This window comes from Peromyscus leucopus, chromosome 9 (genome assembly GCF_004664715.2).
Source record: "Peromyscus leucopus breed LL Stock chromosome 9, UCI_PerLeu_2.1, whole genome shotgun sequence".
Taxonomy (NCBI): Eukaryota; Metazoa; Chordata; class Mammalia; order Rodentia; family Cricetidae; genus Peromyscus; species Peromyscus leucopus.
In genome coordinates this window covers 91,340,957-91,359,211 of record NC_051070.1, presented here as the reverse complement: position 1 = coordinate 91,359,211, position 18,255 = coordinate 91,340,957, and the positions used below count along the sequence as shown (strand labels likewise).

General features: G+C 39.5%; 1 protein-coding gene across 1 annotated transcript in view; it reads left to right on the top strand.

Moving 5' to 3' along the window:
- LOC114710375 (cadherin-related family member 3-like) overlaps window positions 1-18,255 on the top strand; it is an 81,710-nt gene that overhangs the window by 7,141 nt on the left and 56,314 nt on the right. The window contains exons 2-4 of the mRNA XM_028894507.2: window positions 2,738-2,934; window positions 5,740-5,911; window positions 10,614-10,702. Of these exons, the coding sequence (XP_028750340.2) occupies window positions 2,738-2,934; window positions 5,740-5,911; window positions 10,614-10,702 (458 nt within the window). The remainder of the gene's footprint in view (window positions 1-2,737; window positions 2,935-5,739; window positions 5,912-10,613; window positions 10,703-18,255) is intronic.

Sequence of the window (18,255 nt, the reverse complement as noted above, 5' to 3'; positions counted from 1 at the left end):
ACAATTTTTGGATGTTTTTCTTGCTTTTTAAATGACTTCAGGTGCATTATTAAGTTATTAATTTGAGATCTCTCTAATATTTTACGTAGGGACATAATGCTGTAAGCTTTCCCCTTAGGGTGACTTCATTGTTCTCACAGATTTCAGTGTGTTTTGTCCCATTCTGGTTTTTAAATTTTTAAAATTTCCTTCTTTTTCCTTCTCTGACTCATTATCATGTTGTTTAGTTTGTACACTTTCTGTATATTCTATTGTTTATAAAGCTTTATTGTATTGTGGTCAGATAGAATGCAGAGTGTTATTTCAGTTTTCCTCTTTTTTTTTTTTTTTTTTTTTTTTTTTTTTTTTTTTTTTTTTTGAGACTTGCTTTCTGTCCTAATATGTGGTTGATTTTGGAGAAAGTTTCATGGAATGATGAGAAGAAAGTGTTCTCTTTAATGTTTAAGTGGAATGTTTTGTAGATGTTTATTAGATCCATTTAATTTATAATATCATGGGCACTTCTAGGTTTGGGAAAGTTTCTTCTTCGATTGTACTGAAAATACTCTCTATGCCTTTGTTATGGTATTGGTCACCTGTACCCATAACTCAAAAATTGGGTCTTTTTATGGTGTTCCCAAACTCTCCCATGTTATGTTTATATATTTATTTAAACATTCTCATAGGTTTTTACTGAGCCATCCATTTCCTCTACTTTTTCTTGTAGCCCCACTTTCTGTTTTTGACATGATCTAGTCTGTTGGGGAGGCTTTCCAGTAGTTTTTAATTTGGCTTATTGAGTTTTTATTTCCCAGCATCATTTCAGTTTAACTTTTCTTCAGCAATTCTATGTCTTTTTTAAATTAAATTTTTATATCTTGGATTGACTCCCTTATTTAATTCAGCTCTTTTTTGAGGAATGTTCTTTGCATTATTTGTTCATAGTTATAATTATTTTTTGAAAGATCTTCCAGGCCATTTCCCATAGAATTTATTACTATGGGGTTAGTAACTTTTGTTGGGACATGTTGTCTTGTTTTCATCTCTTTTGCTTCTGTATCAGGACTCGTGCATCTGAAGTAGTGTGCTAGTTGCTTATTTCTTTTTGCACAAATAATCTTTCCTATTACCAAGTAGACACATGCAATGTTCAGGACTTCCTCTGAGCATTTGAGACCTTGTTTTCTTATGTGGAACTTGTGTTGAGGATTCCAGGTTCTATCCCTAGACTTTTGAGGGTCCTCTGCTCTCTGCCTGAACAGTATTCAAAGGACAGCACATTCCTTGCTGGTCTTCTCCTCTACTGCCTTCTGATGTGGTCTGTAAGACTAGCGTTCTGCGTGGAGTGAGCTCTGTGCAATCCAAGGCTGGGGACAGGAGATATAGGGGAGTTAGGTGTGTAACCAGGAGGTCCGTGGGAGGGATGAGGCTCCTTGGGTAGTCAGGCTGGGGTCTGCAAGGTGGGCTGTGCTACCTGTATGAGGTGCATGGCTCTAACTTGTCTTCAGGTACCAGGAGCTGGTATTTATGGTGGGTGGTGCTATTTGTATGTGGCGCACAGGTCTCCAGAGTTCTCTGGTGGTGTCATGGGCTGAGGTGGGCAGTGATACTTGTGAGGTGTGGTGGCTCCATGATGTCTTCAGGGGGTGGGCCTGAAATGATCATTTTAAGAGTGGAGGGGCAGTGGTTTCTGTTCTCAGGGTGCCAACTTACTATTTTCATTTTTCAAAGTTATGAGAGTCTAGCCAGAGTCTACCTTAACTAAAGACAAGAGTCAGTTGAAATTAAGGAGAAAAAACAAAGAAAAAAGGAAAATGAGAATCAAAGTAGACAACTTCAGTAAGGTATGTAGTAGCCAGTTGCTCTGAATGCATTGTGAATTTTAGTGTTAAGTAATTTCTCAACACTACTTGGTAGATGATACTCACAGCAAACAATGCCATTTGGGGAACTATTTTTACCAGCCTTCCACACAGTGTCTAATAAAATATATAATGAATTGTTGTAAGATGAGATTTACAACTGTCATGACTATGAATGGGGAAATCTGTATTAAGAATAATGACCAATGATCCACATAGCTTCTCTCTTAAATGGTGGTGATTGGATGTCCATGAGGTTAAGACAAAGGCATTTCTTATGAAGTGACAATAGTTGGTCTCCAGCTTTAGAAAATAATGAGTGTTTGCCTAAGTGTCCATATGGCTAGTGACCTGCAAGGCTGGGACCTGAGTCAAAGTGTTTGTGAAATTCAAAAGTGCCCCTTTAATCAGTTCCCCTTCTTCACCCTCAGAGCTACTGTTATCTCTTTGTAGGTAGATGCATTTCCCATATTTGATGTTCTGGGCTTTTGATTTTCCAACTTTTTATTCCTCCCCAATTTACTCCAATTCACAAAATAATTTCAACCATATAAGAGCATAGGATATGAATCTGGCAATTTTGGGTTAAAATTCTAGCTCTGCCATTGGTTAACTGTGACACATAAGGCCATTCTTGTGCTGTTAACTGTCTTCAGCATAAAACAGAACTGACAGTAGTTGTCTCAAGCTAACATGTTAGTTCGTGAGTAACAGAGGCCCCAGATCCTCAACAATCCTACCAACCCAACTCAACTCATTATCAAGAATCCCAAGTCAAAAAAAAAAAAAAATGTACTCTGTATGCATTGTGCTTTTCCTCTGTGGCTTCAAATACGAAAGATGTTGGGAAGCCTCACAGAAGTCTTTATAAAGTATAGTTTTGTGTTTTCTCTAAGGTGTTCGAGCTGCTCCGACTTTTTTTGTGGAGAATGCTAGCTCCCTCCTGGAAAACGCCTCTGATCACACACTGGTTGCCATGGTCACTGTGTCTCTCTCACCTCATACTTCTCTGGTTGGAGATCCTGTTATTCTTAATGCCAGCCCCGTGGTGCATCCTTTTGTGCTGGTTCATAGATTCTCACATCGGTGGGATGTAAGTATGGAGGCAGGTAGTATTAGTACACCTTAAGAGAGCTAAATGAGACCATCTTCTCTGTAGTACTTTCTACTGCTTATGTAATTTGTGTGTGTGTGTGTGTGTGTGTGTGTGTGTGTGTGTGTGTGTGTGTGTGTTGTTTGTTTCAGCCTTTTTATTTTCTGAGACAGGGTTTCTCTCTCTGTGTAGCCCCTGGCTGCCCTGGAATTCACTCTATAGACCAGGCTGGCCTTGAACTCACAGAGATCCTCCTGCCTCTGCCTCCCAAGTGCTGGGATTAAAGGTATACATCACCACATCTGGCTAGTTTTAGCCTTTTGAGATTATATAGTTTAAGGTGGCCTTGAACCCCTGATCCTCCTTTCTTGCCATTCCAAATCCAGGCATTATAGGTCCTCTTGCATGCTTTTAATGAATTTAACATTCTACTTTTTGGGACCCTATGATGTGTCAAATATTCTCAGAATCCGTGAGAATAACAAGGAGCACCAGTTTTGCAGGTACTTATTAAAGCTCTAGTCAGATGCAAGGTAATGCCTCCTTCTCACTGCATCTACTTGTTTGTAGGAATACATGCCAATTAAGTGTATACACACAAATATGAAATTGTCAATATTACCTGAGCAATGAAATACAAATTCTCAGATAGTGAGAGTACCAAACAAGGACATAGGATATAGTCAGGGTTCCCTTCAAGTAGAATTATATGAAAAGCAGTCTGTAGAATGGGCAGGAATTGAATAAATGAGGGAGAGAATGTTATAGGTCATGTCCAAAGGTGATATAGGAAGAAGGATCTTGATAAAGAGAAGGGACTAAAGGACCAGTGTGACCAGATCTGAACAGGGAGTGTGGTGGGAAGTCTGACTGCCAAGGAGATGAAGGACAGAGCTTGTAGGGTCTGAGAGATGTGCTAGGAAATGCTATTTATTATTTTGATCTAATAAAGCTAATTCTCCTAATGGGTGATGTTCAGATAGTCATATTGCTCATTATAAGAGCTTTGGGGTCCCTAAGATCAGGGTTACTCAAATATGCTGTAAAGCTATTGGATGCATAGCATTCACCTGGTCCCTTTGCATTGCCCCGGAGACGACAAGAGGATTCAGTGTAACACACCTTCAGACACAGTTGAACTGCCCTAGGCTGCTTTGGCCCCAGGCTGTGCTTCTCTCTCCCTCCAGGCACTCAGTACAGTTACTGGCAGAAGCATCTTCCATCAGGGAGAAAGAAAGCAAGAACCTTGCCCATGTCCACATTTAAAGACTCTCATCTACTCATAGGCTATTGACTGAAGCAAGTCACATGTCCAAACCAAAGGAACTACAAAGTCACATGGCAATGGCATGAGTACAGGAAAGAGCAAAGCATGAGAAACATAAAAACTGTGGAGTGTGCCAGAAAAGAGACATCATCTGCTAATACTCTAAAAGGATCAGCTAAGGTGCAATGGGCACATATTCTAGGACAATGGTTCTCAACCTTCCTAATGCTTCGACCCTTTAATACAGTTCCTCGTGTTATGGTGACCCCAACCATAGAATTATTTTCATTGCTACTTCATGACTGTAATTTTGATAATGTTATGAATTGTATTATAAATTCTGATGTGCAGGGTATCTGATATTTGACCCCTGTGAAAGAGTTGTTTGACTCCCAATGGGTCACAATCCACAGGTTGAGAACCACTGTTCTAGAGGGACAAGGAAGGTATTTAATAGGACCTGGGGTATCCTTACCAAGCCTTGGCATTGTCAACCTTTAAAATTTGATTCCACTATGAATTTGGTATAAAATGCTATCTTGCACTTGTTCTCCATTCAGCTTCTATTATAAGCCCAACCAGCAAAATGGTACCAAGACTGTATGTAATCTTGCTGATCACCATTTCCTGTTGTTATAATCATGAGGTAAACTGAGAAACCTACTTTTCCTCCGTGGCTCCTCTGGTTATGAGCAATATGAACCTGGGTAAATTACTTTGATGTTTCTGGTTGTTTTTTTTTTTTTCTGTAAAATGAGATGAACAGTAATCATATTACCTCACTCAGGTTGCTGATAAAACAATTCTGTGAGATAGTGTATGTAAAGTTCCATGCTGCTGCTTAGCCTGTTATAAACAGTTGATACCTAGTATTTGTTCTATATAAATATACTTATAATTCAATACTCCACTATGTTACAATTATTAAAAAACAAGAAATGTGGCCACATAATTAAAATGATATCCTCACTATGTGTGGAAATATACCCCTTTAATCCCAGTACTAAGGACTGAGGATATAGAATCACAACTTTGAGCTTGTCTGCATACATGATGAGGCCTTTGGTGTTGGAACAAAATCAAATTGTCAAGTGTGGTGGCTCACAGTTGTAATCCTAGAATCTGAGAGGCTGAGACAGAAGGATTGCTATGAATTTAAAGCCATCTTGTTTTAGAAATCGAGATATAGGTCTACCTGGGCTATTGTATGAGACTATGTCTCAACAAACTAGCTAAACAACCAACTACTAAAACAAAAAGACCAAATCTAAACCAAAAAATACAGTATCATAGACTAGCACTAGATAGCATTAAAATCAGTTTGATGGTGAAATAACTCCATAGTATAAATCATGCCTGCAAATGAAGATCCACCTTTACTATTGCACAGTAGAAGAGGGCACCCTCCATCTTAATTTACATCTATGTCTTTATCCTTTACAGGGCTTTACATCTATGTCTTCATCCTTTCTTCTTTGCTCTCTATATGAAGTCAATCATTTGATCCTCCTTTATTGTGCTTTTTTTTACAATTTTAGTTAATTATCACTGGAGTACCCAAGCTGGACTTTGAGGTGGTAGCACTCTATTCCTTGACAATATATGCCAAAGACAGCCATGAGGCAACAGCATCACATACCATTTTTGTTCAGATTGAAGATGTGAATGAGCCACCTACTTTCACTGGATCACTTGCTCAGGAAGATCAAGGTACTAGGGGTCTGTTTTGGAGAAAAGAAGCCCTGTGGATGTAGATATAGGTCCTATGTCTTATGTGCTTTTATGGTACCTTGGCTATAAAACAAAAGGGGAATAATAATTGGCAACGGTTATGCTGGTGTGATGGCTCAGCAGGTATTTGTGATGTAAGCCTGATGATCAGGATTTGACCTGGGAACCCACGGTAGAATTAGAGAATCGACTCCTGAAAGTATTCTCCTGAACTCCACACACATTATGACATATGCATGCTCCCCTACACACACACACACACACACACACACACACACACACACACACACACACACATTAAATAGCTGATGTGTACTGGGCCACGACTGTATACAAATACCATCCCGAAATCTTTAAGTGGATTGTTTTGTTTAATGCTCACAACACTGGAGGTAAGTTCTTCATTCCCTTAGTTCCACCACACAGAAAATAGACTTAGGTGAAGTGACTTGCTCAGTACTGAAAACCATCCATGTATTTGATCACAGTGTACTAAAATCAATATCTTAAATGTGTCTAGTTGTTAAATTAAAAGTGTTGCCGGGCGGTGGTGGCGCACGCCTTTAATCCCAGCACTCGGGAGGCAGAGCCAGGCGGATCTCTGTGAGTTCGAGGCCAGCCTGGGCTACCAAGTGAGTTCCAGGAAAGGCGCAAAACTACACAGAGAAACCCTGTCTCGAAAAACCAAAAAAAAAAAAAAAACCAAAAAAACAAAACAAAAAAAAAAAGTGTCATGAGGTCTGTGGTAATGGTATTTTTCGCTCCTTGCTCTCTTACAATGTAGGTATCTCTTTCTGTCACTCTTTCTCATTCTATGAAGTCAAATATTTAATTCCTACTTGTGGAAAAAATCCATACTGTTCAACTAAAATATAAAATGGTTCAGATGTAGGCATGCCTACTAACTGGACTTGGTTACTTGTCTTGTGTCAATGAAGTCAGTCTCTTCATTGCTCACTTAGATGAAAACTATTCCCCACAGGTTCATGTTTCAACAATCATCCCTAGGAGGTGGCACTGTTTTGGGAGGTCATGAATGTTTGGGAGGTGGAGCATTACTGGAGGAAGCAGATCACTTGAGGCCTTAAGGTTTACTTCCCATCTGTGGTTGATATATTGTGCACCCCAATAAACTTTTCTGGGGTCAGAGAACAAAACATCCACCATATTAAACATAGATTTAGGCAGTGGTAGCACACGCCTTTAATCCTAGCATTCAGGAGGCAGATATCCATCTGGATCTCTGTGAGTTCAAAGCCACACTGGAAACAGCCAGGCATGGTGACACACACCTTTAATCCCAGGAAGTAATGGCAGGAAGCAGAAAGGTATGTAAGGCGTGAGGACCAGGAACTAGATCTTGTTAAGCTTTTAGGCTTTTTAGCAGCAGTTCAGCTGAGATCCATTCGGATGAGGACTCAGAGGCTTCCAGTTTGAGGAAACAGGATCCGCTGAGAAGTTGGCAAGGTAAAGTTATCTGTGGCTTGTTCTGCTTCTCTGACCTTTCAAAATTCACCCCAATACCTGGATTCTGGGTTTTTTTTTTTTTTTATTAATAAGACCATTTAAGATTCGTGCGATACCCATCTACTTTGTTTTCTGTTCTGTGGGGAAATAAGGAGGTAAGGTGTTCTTGCTGCACAGTTCCACTGATACGGAGTCCCAGCTACCATCCTTTTCCCCATGATATACTTTATCCTCTCAAAATATCAGCTAAACAAATCCATCCACCTCTAAGTAGCCTGTTGTCAGGAATTTAGTCATAGCAAGGAGAAAGTAACTAACAAAATCATTGATTCAACTGAGATGTCAATCCTGCTTTGATGTAAGTCTAAGTTAGAGTTATTATTGATGTGATAAAACACCATGACCAAAAAGTAATTTGGGGAGTGTGGTGGTTTGAAAGAAAATGGTCCCCAAAGGGAGCGGCACTCTTGGGAGGTATGGTCTTGTTGGAATGGGGGCCAAGGAATGGAATATGGTAGTTTGAATGTAACGGGCCCCCATAATCTCATAGAGAGTGGCACTATTAGGAGGTGTGGCCTTGTTAAAGTAGGTGTTGTGGTGATATTTTTTTTCTGTGTACCTCAATAAAGTTTATCTGAGGATCAGAAGAAAAAGCCAGCCACTATAGTAAACATAGAGGTCAGGCAATGGTAGCACATACCTTAAATCCTATCACTCGGAAGGCAGAGATCCGTCTGGATCTCTGTGAGTTCAAGGCCACACTGGGAACAGTGCCAGGTGTGGTGGCACATGCCTTAAATCCCAGCACTAACCATAAAGGCCTGGAGGTCTGTACAGACAGACAGGAAGTAACAGAGCTGGGCAGGAAGAGGAAGTAAGACGGCAGAACAGAAAGACATATGGGTATAGTTATACAGGAAGTAGGTCTCTTTGGCTGAGAATCTCCAAGTGGTGAGAATGTGGCTGGCTTCTTTTAGCTTTTCTGATCTCTCGGTTTTAACCCCAATATCTAGCTCTGTTTTTTTTTTTTTTTTAAGACCATTTAGCAATTTGTCAACAAAGTGTGGCCTTATTGGAGGAAATGTGTCACTGTGGGGTTGGGCTTTGAGGTTTCGTTTGCTCAAGCTACACCCAGTGAGATAGACCACTTCCTATTGTCTGCATATCAACATGTAAAATTCTCAGCTTCTTTTCTAGCACCATGTCTGCCTGTTGCTGCCATGACCCACCATGACAATAATGGACTAAATTTCTGAATGCAAGCCACACCACTAACTGCTTTCCTTTATAAGAGTTCCCGTGGTCATGGCGTCTCTTCACAGCAATAGAAACCCTAACTAAGACAGGGAGTTAAAAGTTTATTTAGCTTACACTTCTGCATTGTAGTTCATCATTAAAGGAAGGTAGGACAGGAACTCAAACAGGGCAGTAACTTGGAGGCAGGAGCTGAAGCAGAGGCCGTGAAGGGGTGTGGCTCTGTTTCTTTTTCCTTAGGATCATTGGCTGCATTGGACCACAGGGGTGGAGAGAACAGAAGTGGGCAACAGGGTTCAGGATGGGTAGGGATACAACAGAGACAGCCCTCCAGGAGATGACTTCAGTGAATCAGCTCAACTTTATTCCATTGTATAGCAAATATATAGGATTGGGGAGCCTGGAGACAAACCCTAATTTATATTAAGTGGCATGCTCCTATCACAAGGCTTCCTATGTAGCAGTAGGGTCCTACAGCACAGCTCCTAGCACAAATCTTCTAGCAGGAGACCATGTGCCAAGGGTCAAGCTAAAGATAAATCAGACATCTGGCTTAGAGACAGCTTTCAGATCAGGTCAGTCATTTGGGCCCAGGGATATTCTCCAGATAAGGGCAGGTAGAGGCAGGCAGTTTCTCTGGGGAGGGAGGGAGTGTCCATGTTGCGACACTGTTGGGAAAAGCTGCTGGGCCATGAGAGACTGCAACCTTGACTAGCCAGCAATGCCTTCCAACAGAGGGGTGCTGCTTGCTCAACATGGTTTGTTCAGCTTCCTTTCTTATAGAACCCAGGACTACCAGCTCAAGCATAGCAACACATAGCACTCTCCCATCAATCACTAATTAAGAAAATGCCTTAAGGCCGGATCTTATGGAGGCTTTTTTTTTTTTCAATTGAGGTTCCCTCCTCTCAGATAAATTTAGCTTGTGTCAAGTCAATATAATCCTATCCAGTACAATGCCTATGATATTTGGAAGTGCCAAATAATGTGTGGACACAATTAGTGCTCTATGGATATCAATATCCCTCTTTCTTTTCCCCAAACACATGAAGTCTTTGGTAGATTCAAGGTTGAATCATGCTCATTTGACTTCTCAAACAGTGAGCCAGGTGCCAGAGTGCTTGTGGGTAAGCACAAGGATTACCAACAGGTAACCACAAGGGTTGTCTGTTGAAAGTGTAGGCCTATGTGGCCATGGTCCAAGTAGGCCTTGAAGACCTCCCTGGTATCCAGAAGTACTGCCTTTCTCACAAAATGGAGCAGCAATAAGTATGGATGTTCTTCTCTGGATTCAAGAGTCTCACATTTCCCAGCTTTATTAATTCCCCCAAAGACTCGTACATTTGCAAGCTTGCAGTTATTACTATTATCTTAAAATGTAGCAGGTGGGCATGTGGCTCAGAGATAGAACATGTGCTTAACATGTGTGAGGCCCTAGCTTTCTCCACAATATATATGGGAATAGGGAAAACTTAAGAAGAAAACAAATACTGAAAAAACGTTGATGTGTTGGCTCTGTAGCCTTGGGCTTGTTAGTACTTTTTAAATCACAATAAAACTAGAATGATAAAAATCACCAACAATGTTAAGTGCTTAGCTATTAATAAGTATTAAAATTGTTTAATATTGTTATTTAAAAATTTTAAATCTCCTTGTATGCATGAATGATGATAGACAATACAGTACTGTCTGTAATCATTATTGTTACTACTGGATTAACTGGAATCACTGTATAAAGCATCTATCTGTACTGAGTAAGTACAGTACTTTAAGATTTTAATCTTTATTATCATATATTTATTATGTATAATAATTTTATTATGACATCTTCATACTTGTACATGATATATTTTGATCACCTTTATGCCCTGTTATGCTTTATTCACACAATGAATGAACTGTTTGGGGAGTTAGTACTCAGAGACTCAGAGAATCATGCCTATTGTACTTTTTTGGGCAGTTACTGAGATTTACATCACAGAAGACACTGCCCCTGGCACCATCATTTATAAAGCAGCGGCCAAGGACCCAGAGGATGCTGTGTTGGAGGTAATTTGTGTTTTGGAATAAAGATTATCAATGCCTGGTAGTCTGTACATTATTATATTTAAATATAAAGACATAAAAACAATCAAGTTATTTATACTTTTTAATTAAGTCCCAAACTCACCTTTGACTTATCAGGATATTTCAGGTGAAATGACTGAAGTTATCTAGGTAATTGTTTCTATTCTATTACATCCAGTTCTGTGTAGGCAGACCCAGCCTAACTCTCAGGTACTTTTAAAGAAAAGATGTTGAGATATTTCATTTCATTTTTAGGGATCTTGGCTGCACATACTGTAGAGAGACAAACCCAGCTTTCTGAGATTACTGTGTATTTCAGAACCTTAGGTCTTATCCTCAGACTTCTTAACACCCCAGAGGGAAGAGAGGTGGAACCTCAAGGCTTCAGATTAACTTCTGACTTTACCAGTGGAGATCACTTACCACTTCTGCTTTGCTAGTTCAACTGCAGAGTTGTGGAAATGCCACATGCCTGCTTTATCTTCTCTTGTGTGGCTCTCTCATTGTAATCAAACATCATAAAGGATTTTAAAGTAGTTTTTAAAATGTGAAACATTTTGTAAATGGCAGGATTTATAATACTGTTTTAATTTTTGATACCATATGAAATCATTATGGCATTAAGCCAGGATGTTTTTGACTAACGGGTTGATAGGCAAGAATAACATGTTTTAAATTTTTAATGTTGTATCTTTTTTTCAAAGTAGCTAAAAATGAGAGGCTTGTTCATGTTGATACCGTATTTTCAACATTTGCAAATAACTGGATTCTTCTTCAAGGCAACTGATTCTTAGAAAATTTTATTTATGCAGTAGATGGCCACTCACATCTGGCACAGTGTCCACCTGGCTTTTAAAATTACAATGGAACACTATGGTTGTCAAGATCCCCCACACACATTTGTCTCTTCCTCCTCCCAAGCACAATGCCACCTCCAGGATGGGACTAGAAAGGTCACAGTTTGCTTTACAACATGCAATTAAACAACCTAATCATGCATATTGCTCCAAATTAACATGTTCCAGATTATAGTATTAAATCCAGTACCTAGCAACTGCAGCTACACAGAAATCAGCTAGTAAGCAGCAATTCAGGGTTCTTCATGATAGCTCCCCACAATGTTGACATTTTAGTATAGAAAATATGTGACAGTCCAATAGGTTTTAGTTGCGACTCTAACATGCAATCCAAATGTCTTACTAGCCAATTAACACAAGTAATTAATTTCAAATGATGGACTCCCAGTTGCTTGCTCATACGATTAAACACTTCTGGTCCTGGCCCTATATTTTTCTTAGAAGAGGACTGATTCCTGGAACACATTTGGAAAGCCCATGTAATGTTCTTTGTGAATTTTACCAAACATGGAATGACATTTCAGTAGTGATATAGGCTGTGGAAACTTCGATTTAGACACACTCCTACACACATCCTCTGACACAGTAGATTAGACCAGATGTGTTATTTAAATACTGTGACTGGATAGTTCATTTGTTTGAACATTTATATTGACTCAGAGATAAACTTACTCTAATGTGGAGAAGAGTCTGTCACTCTTCTGAGGCCTGAGAGATAATGTTGATGACATAAATAACTGTATCATGATAGGCATATATTTTTATTATTAAATCACCATGATATCATTAAAGTAGACAATACCATTTGCTGTGCTATAACCTAGTGAATCAATAGCAAAAGCATCATGTCTTTAATTCATAGACAAAGGCATTTGTTTAAATAGGAAGTTGTAGAGTTAATTCAACTCCATGCCCAGCTGTCTCTAAATCTTATTGTTTCCTAGCTCACTAACCGTTCCCAAAGTGTATTTCAAAAGTCATGAGTTCTATCATATGCACAATGAGAGAAATGAAAAATCACATGTGTTGTTTTGTTGTTTTTGCTCTTTTGGGGGCCCACCACCCATTTCCCAAATAAATCACACAGGGAGGCTTAGTTATAAGGGTCCAGCCTTAGCTTGGCTTGTTTCTTTCTTTTTTTTTTTCTTTAAAAGTTTTTTTTTTTTATTTTACATACTAACCACAGTTCTCCCTCCTTTCCCTCTTCCCTCTCCTCTCCCCCTCCCCCCTCATCCACTTCTCAGAGAGGGATAAGGCCTCTCATGGGGAGACAACAAAGTTTGGCATATTAAGTTGAGGCAGGACCAAGTCCCTCCCCACTGTGTCAAGGCTGAACAAGATATCCCTCCAGAGGTAATGGACCAGTTCATGCACTAGGGATAAATCCTGGTCCCACTGCCAGAGGCCCCACCAACTGCCCAAGTCACACAACTGTTGCCTACATTCAGAGGGCCTAGTTCAGTCATATGTAGGTTCCCCAGCTATCAGTCCAGAGTCCATGAGCTCCCATTAGCTCTGGTCAGCTGTCTCTGTAGGTTTCCCCATCATGAACTTGACCCTCCTTGCTCCTATAATCTCTCCCTGCTTCCTTCAACTGGATTTCAGGAGCTCAGTCCAGTGCTTGGCTGTGGATCTCTGTATCTGCTTCCATCAGTTATTGGATGAAGTTTCTATAATTACAATTAGGGAAGTCATCAATCTGATTACAGGGGAATGCCAGTTCAGGCACATTATCTACTATTGCTTGGAGTTTTAACTGGGGTCATTCTTGTGGGTTCCTGGGAATTTCCCTAGCATCAGGTTTCTCCCTAACCCTATAATGACTCTCTCTATCAGGCTATCTCTTTCCTTGCTCTCCCTCTCTGTTCCTCCCCCAACTCAACCATCCTGTTCCCTCATGTTCTCATGCCTCTCCCCTCCCCAAGCACTCCCAGTTTACCCAGGAGATCTTTTCTATTTTGCCTTCCTAGGGCAATCCATGCATGTCCCTCTTAGTGTCCTCCTTGTTACCTAGCTTTTCTAGGGTTGCGGTTTGTAGCCTGGTTATCCTTTGTTTTATGTCTAATATTCATTTATGAGTGAGAACATACCATATTTGTCTTTCTGGGTCTGGATTACCTCACTCAGGATGTTTTTTTCTAGTTCTATCCACTTGCCCTCAAATTTCATGATGTTATTGTTTTTCACAACAATACTCCATTATGTAAATGTACTACATTTTCTTTTTTTTCTACTCTTGACTTTTTTTTAAATTTAATTTTATTTTATTTTACAATACAATTCAGCTCCACATATCAGCCACGGATTCCCTTGTTCTCCACCCTCCTGCCCCCTTCTCTTCCCCCCAGCCTACCTCCCATTCCCACCTCCTCCAGGGCAAAGCCTCCCCCAAGGACTGAGATCAATCTGGTAGACTCAGTCCAGGCAGGTCTAGTCCCCTCCTCCCAGGCTGAGACAAGTGACCCTGCATAAGCCCTAGGTTTCAAACAGCCAACTCATGCAATGAGGTCAGGACAGGACCCCAAGAAAGACACGGGGATCACCCAATGAGAAATGGATGAGATCTACATGAACAGCCTGGACATGAGTGGGGGTAATGAAGGGCGAGGGTTGAGGGAAAGAGAGCTTGGGGGAGCAGGAGGTACCACATTTTCTTTATTCATTCTCCCATTGAGGGGCATCTAGGTTGTTTCCATATTCTGGCTATTATGAATAATGGTGCTATGAACATAGTTGAGCAAGTGTCCTTGTGGTATGATTGTGCATCTTTTGGGTATATGCCCAAGAGTGGTATTTCTGGGTCTTGAGGTAGATTGATTCCCACTTTTCTAAGGAACTGCCATACTGATTTCCAAAGTGGCTGTACAAGCTTGCACTCCTACCAACAGTGGAGGAGTGTTCCCCTTGCTCCATGTCCTCTCCAACATAAGCTGTCATCAATGTTTTTAATCTTAGCCATTCTGTCAGGTATAAGATGGTATCTCAGAGTTGTTTTGTTTTGCATTTCCCTGATGACTAAGGATGTTGAGCAATTCCTTAAATGTCTTTCAGTCATTAGAGATTCTTCTGTTGAGAATCCTCTGTTTAGACCTGTACCCCATTTTTAAAATTGGATTATTTGGTATTTTGGTAACTAATTTTTTGAGTCCTTTATATATTTTGGATAATAACCCTCTATCAGATGTAGAATTGGTAAATATCTTTTCCCATTCTGTAGGCTGCTGCTTTGTCCAAATGATGGTGTCCTTTGCCTTACAGAAGCTTTTCAGGTTCATGAGGTCTCATTTATTAATTTTGATTTTAGTGCCTGCACCATTGACGTTCTGTTCAGAATATTGTCTCCTGTGCCAATGTGTTCAAGGCTGTTCCCCACTTTATCTTCTTCTCTCAGGTTCAGTATAATTGGATTTATGTTGAGGTCTTTGATCCACTTGGACTTGAGTTTTGTGCATGACAATAGATATGGATCTATTTGCATTCTTCTACGTGTTGACATCCAGTTATGCCAGCATCATTTGTTAAAGATGCTTTCTTTTTTCCATTGTACAATTTTGGCTTCTTTGTCAAAAATCAGGTGTTCATAGATGTGTGGATTAATGTCATAGTCTTCAAGCTTGCCTTGTTTCTTGTTAATTTTTCTTAACTTTAAATTATCCTATGTATCTTTTGCCCCTGTCTATTTCTGTATACCTTTTCCTTTTTTCTTACTGTGTCTGGCTGTGGTGCTGGTGGCTGAGTGGGTGGCCAAGAAGTTCTTTCTCCTTGTAGTCATTCTTTCTTTTTCTTCCCAGATTTCTCCTCCTATTTATTCTCTCTGCCTGCCTGTCCCGCCTATCCTTTCTCCTGCCTGGCTATTGGCCATTCAGCTCTTTATTAGTCCATTAGGTGTTTTAGACAGTTTTAGATAGTAACACAGCTTCACAGAGTTAAACAAATGCAACATAAAAGAATGCAACACATCTTTGAATTGTTAAACAAATGTTCCACAGCATAAACAAATGTAACACATCTTAAATTAATATTCTACAATACACATGACCTCAGGATCTTAGAAATGTCAACTACATATCTTTTTTAAATTTATAATGTACTGTATATTAAATGCTCATAGAGTTGTCTAATAGAGGCTTGTTTGCTTAATAAGTTTTGTTTTAATTATTTGTCATTAGTACTTATAAATGTATCATCTGTTAACATGTTGCAATGTTTAATTAGCATTTCATTAAGTACAAAGTTTATATTAGGTCTTAGTCTAAAAATAATGTGACCTATTACTGGCATCATTATAATGATGAAAGATGAGAGAGAGGATGTTGTTTATAGACCAAATGTTAATGTCCTGAGGCTGGGTTTCATCAACATTCAGGCTACCTGAACCTCAGGACCTGACTTCTTCCTGCTGTGCCACTATTACCCAGGGTATATATTAAGGATATCTGACATTATGGTGCAATAGATATTCTCAGACACAGAAATTGTGAGCCTAATCATCTTTATAACAAAGAAAATCTGAACAAAAAGAAAATCAACATTTTTCTTGGGCTCACCCAGGCACACTGCTACCCTAAGACCTGGAAGGACTAGGAAATCCATTTTATCACACCTTAGCTCAGCCCACCTGGAACAGAAGGTCAAAGTCTGCCGGAAGACTCATAGTAATTATTAGAGGCTGAGTGAATTCACATGAGAATGAAAAACCGGGAGCAGTCTTAGTTAGGAATACACTTTCATGGATTTTAAATCAAGGAACTCCACTGGATTTTCACAGAGCATACCCCAAAAAGAGCACCTGTGTGTCTAGCAGAGTGAAAAAGGATCTCAAAACAAACGAACAAACAAACAAAAATCTCAAGCCCTTTCTTGTCCATTCAAAGCTTATCTCTCCATTTGAGAGAAAGGAGATTTTGATGGAGTTTTTCCCATCTGGAATATACATACATAATTTTATATGTATGTACAGGAATATATATGCACATACTTCTAGACATATTCGTATATATATAAAGTGATACAGTATTATTTATAGCTGCATGTAGATTAGTTGAAATGTATATTGGAAACTCAGAGGAAACAACCGAAAAATCTTGTAACTGATATATTATGGGAGAAAATAAAATAATGCAAAATACTCAGTGAGAACAATAAGGGAGAAAAAGAACAATTATAACGCATGGAAAACAATTATGACAATTTTAGATATTAATTAAAGTAACAAAAATTCAAAGAAACTGTCATGGTGAATTAAGAGATTGGAGGCTCAACCATGTGTTGTCTACATGAAACTTATTTTAAATATAAAAACTCACATTGGTTAAAAGGAAAAAGATAGAGAAACGATACATCCCTCTAAACCAAGCCAGGTAAAGATGTACTAATAAAGCAATGTTCATTAGAACAAGCCAAGGATGTCTTGATTTCATCAGGGGGTGATTAAATGTTGCCATAGAGAACCCTACTCTCTTCATGTATCACATTCACAAGGCTGGGGGTGTCAGATGATGATGTTGTTGGCTTTCACTTGAGACTGAAAATACTCCTCTCTGTGGTGATTATTTAGATGCCTCACTGGTTTTCCCCAGCTCTACCTCGATAGTCCACATCACACACCATCCTCACCACACAGACCTCCCCACCTCAGCCCATGAGACCTTATCTTTCCCAGTAACACAGTAGTGGTAGTACTACTTTTAGGAATCAGCATGTATCTTTCTTGGCTATTATCTCAAAATTTAGTTGAAAGTCTGAGCACACTGTCACAATTCCATTCTGCTTTAAGCAAAATCTTTTTTTAAAGAACAATATAAATGCTTTGAAATAAGAAATGGGGAATAGAATATCTTATTCAACATTTATTGGGTCATTGCCCTTCTTAGTGGTGAAATAAATGTATGACCCAAAAGGAAACTCTCTAATGCGTCTTGCCTAGTGTGCTTATGGGAACAGTCAATGAGCATTGGGTGAAATAGGTCCACGCTCTCAAATGATAACAGATGAGAATGAGTGGAGAGCAGAAAGAATGACATTGGAATGTGTCGCAAGCAAGAAGGTAGATAAGATGCATGTAGTTAGTATAACAAAAGTTATATTTTATTATGCTGAGGGTCATCATACTATGTTCACACTCTAAATTTCTAACTACCATCTTAAGCCTATTACCTATCTCCCCAAGGTTGTTCATCTGTGCAACAACATCTTAGCTGAAGGTTAAATCCTATCTCAAACGAAAGTCTCTGTTTTGAGAGTCAGGATCCTGGGAGAGACGCTCCAGCCATAGGACAGATCAAGGTGGCATCTCTCTAGATATGCAGAGCAGAGCATTGCTCTTGGTCTCTGCTTATGGACCGTCCAATGGGCATCATGGGGTCTAGGACTGTATCTGCTTATCTCGAGTGAGTGATGTCATTGAGTTCCGGCTATAGTGCAGCTTTGGGTATAGTGGGGCTCCTGACTAAGCTATTTTTACGTGTCTAAAAGGCACTTTACTATGCTCATTACTGACTGTGATAGGGCTTTTCCCATAAATACGATTCAACTAGCTCAAGGACTAAGCCTCAACTAAGTCTCAGGACATAGATATTAGGATATGTGATGGTGTTCTGTATACTTTTATTTTCTTTCAGATATTAGGAAGTACTGTTGAACCTGAGTTCTAATGACTTACTGGAGAGACTTTTTTGT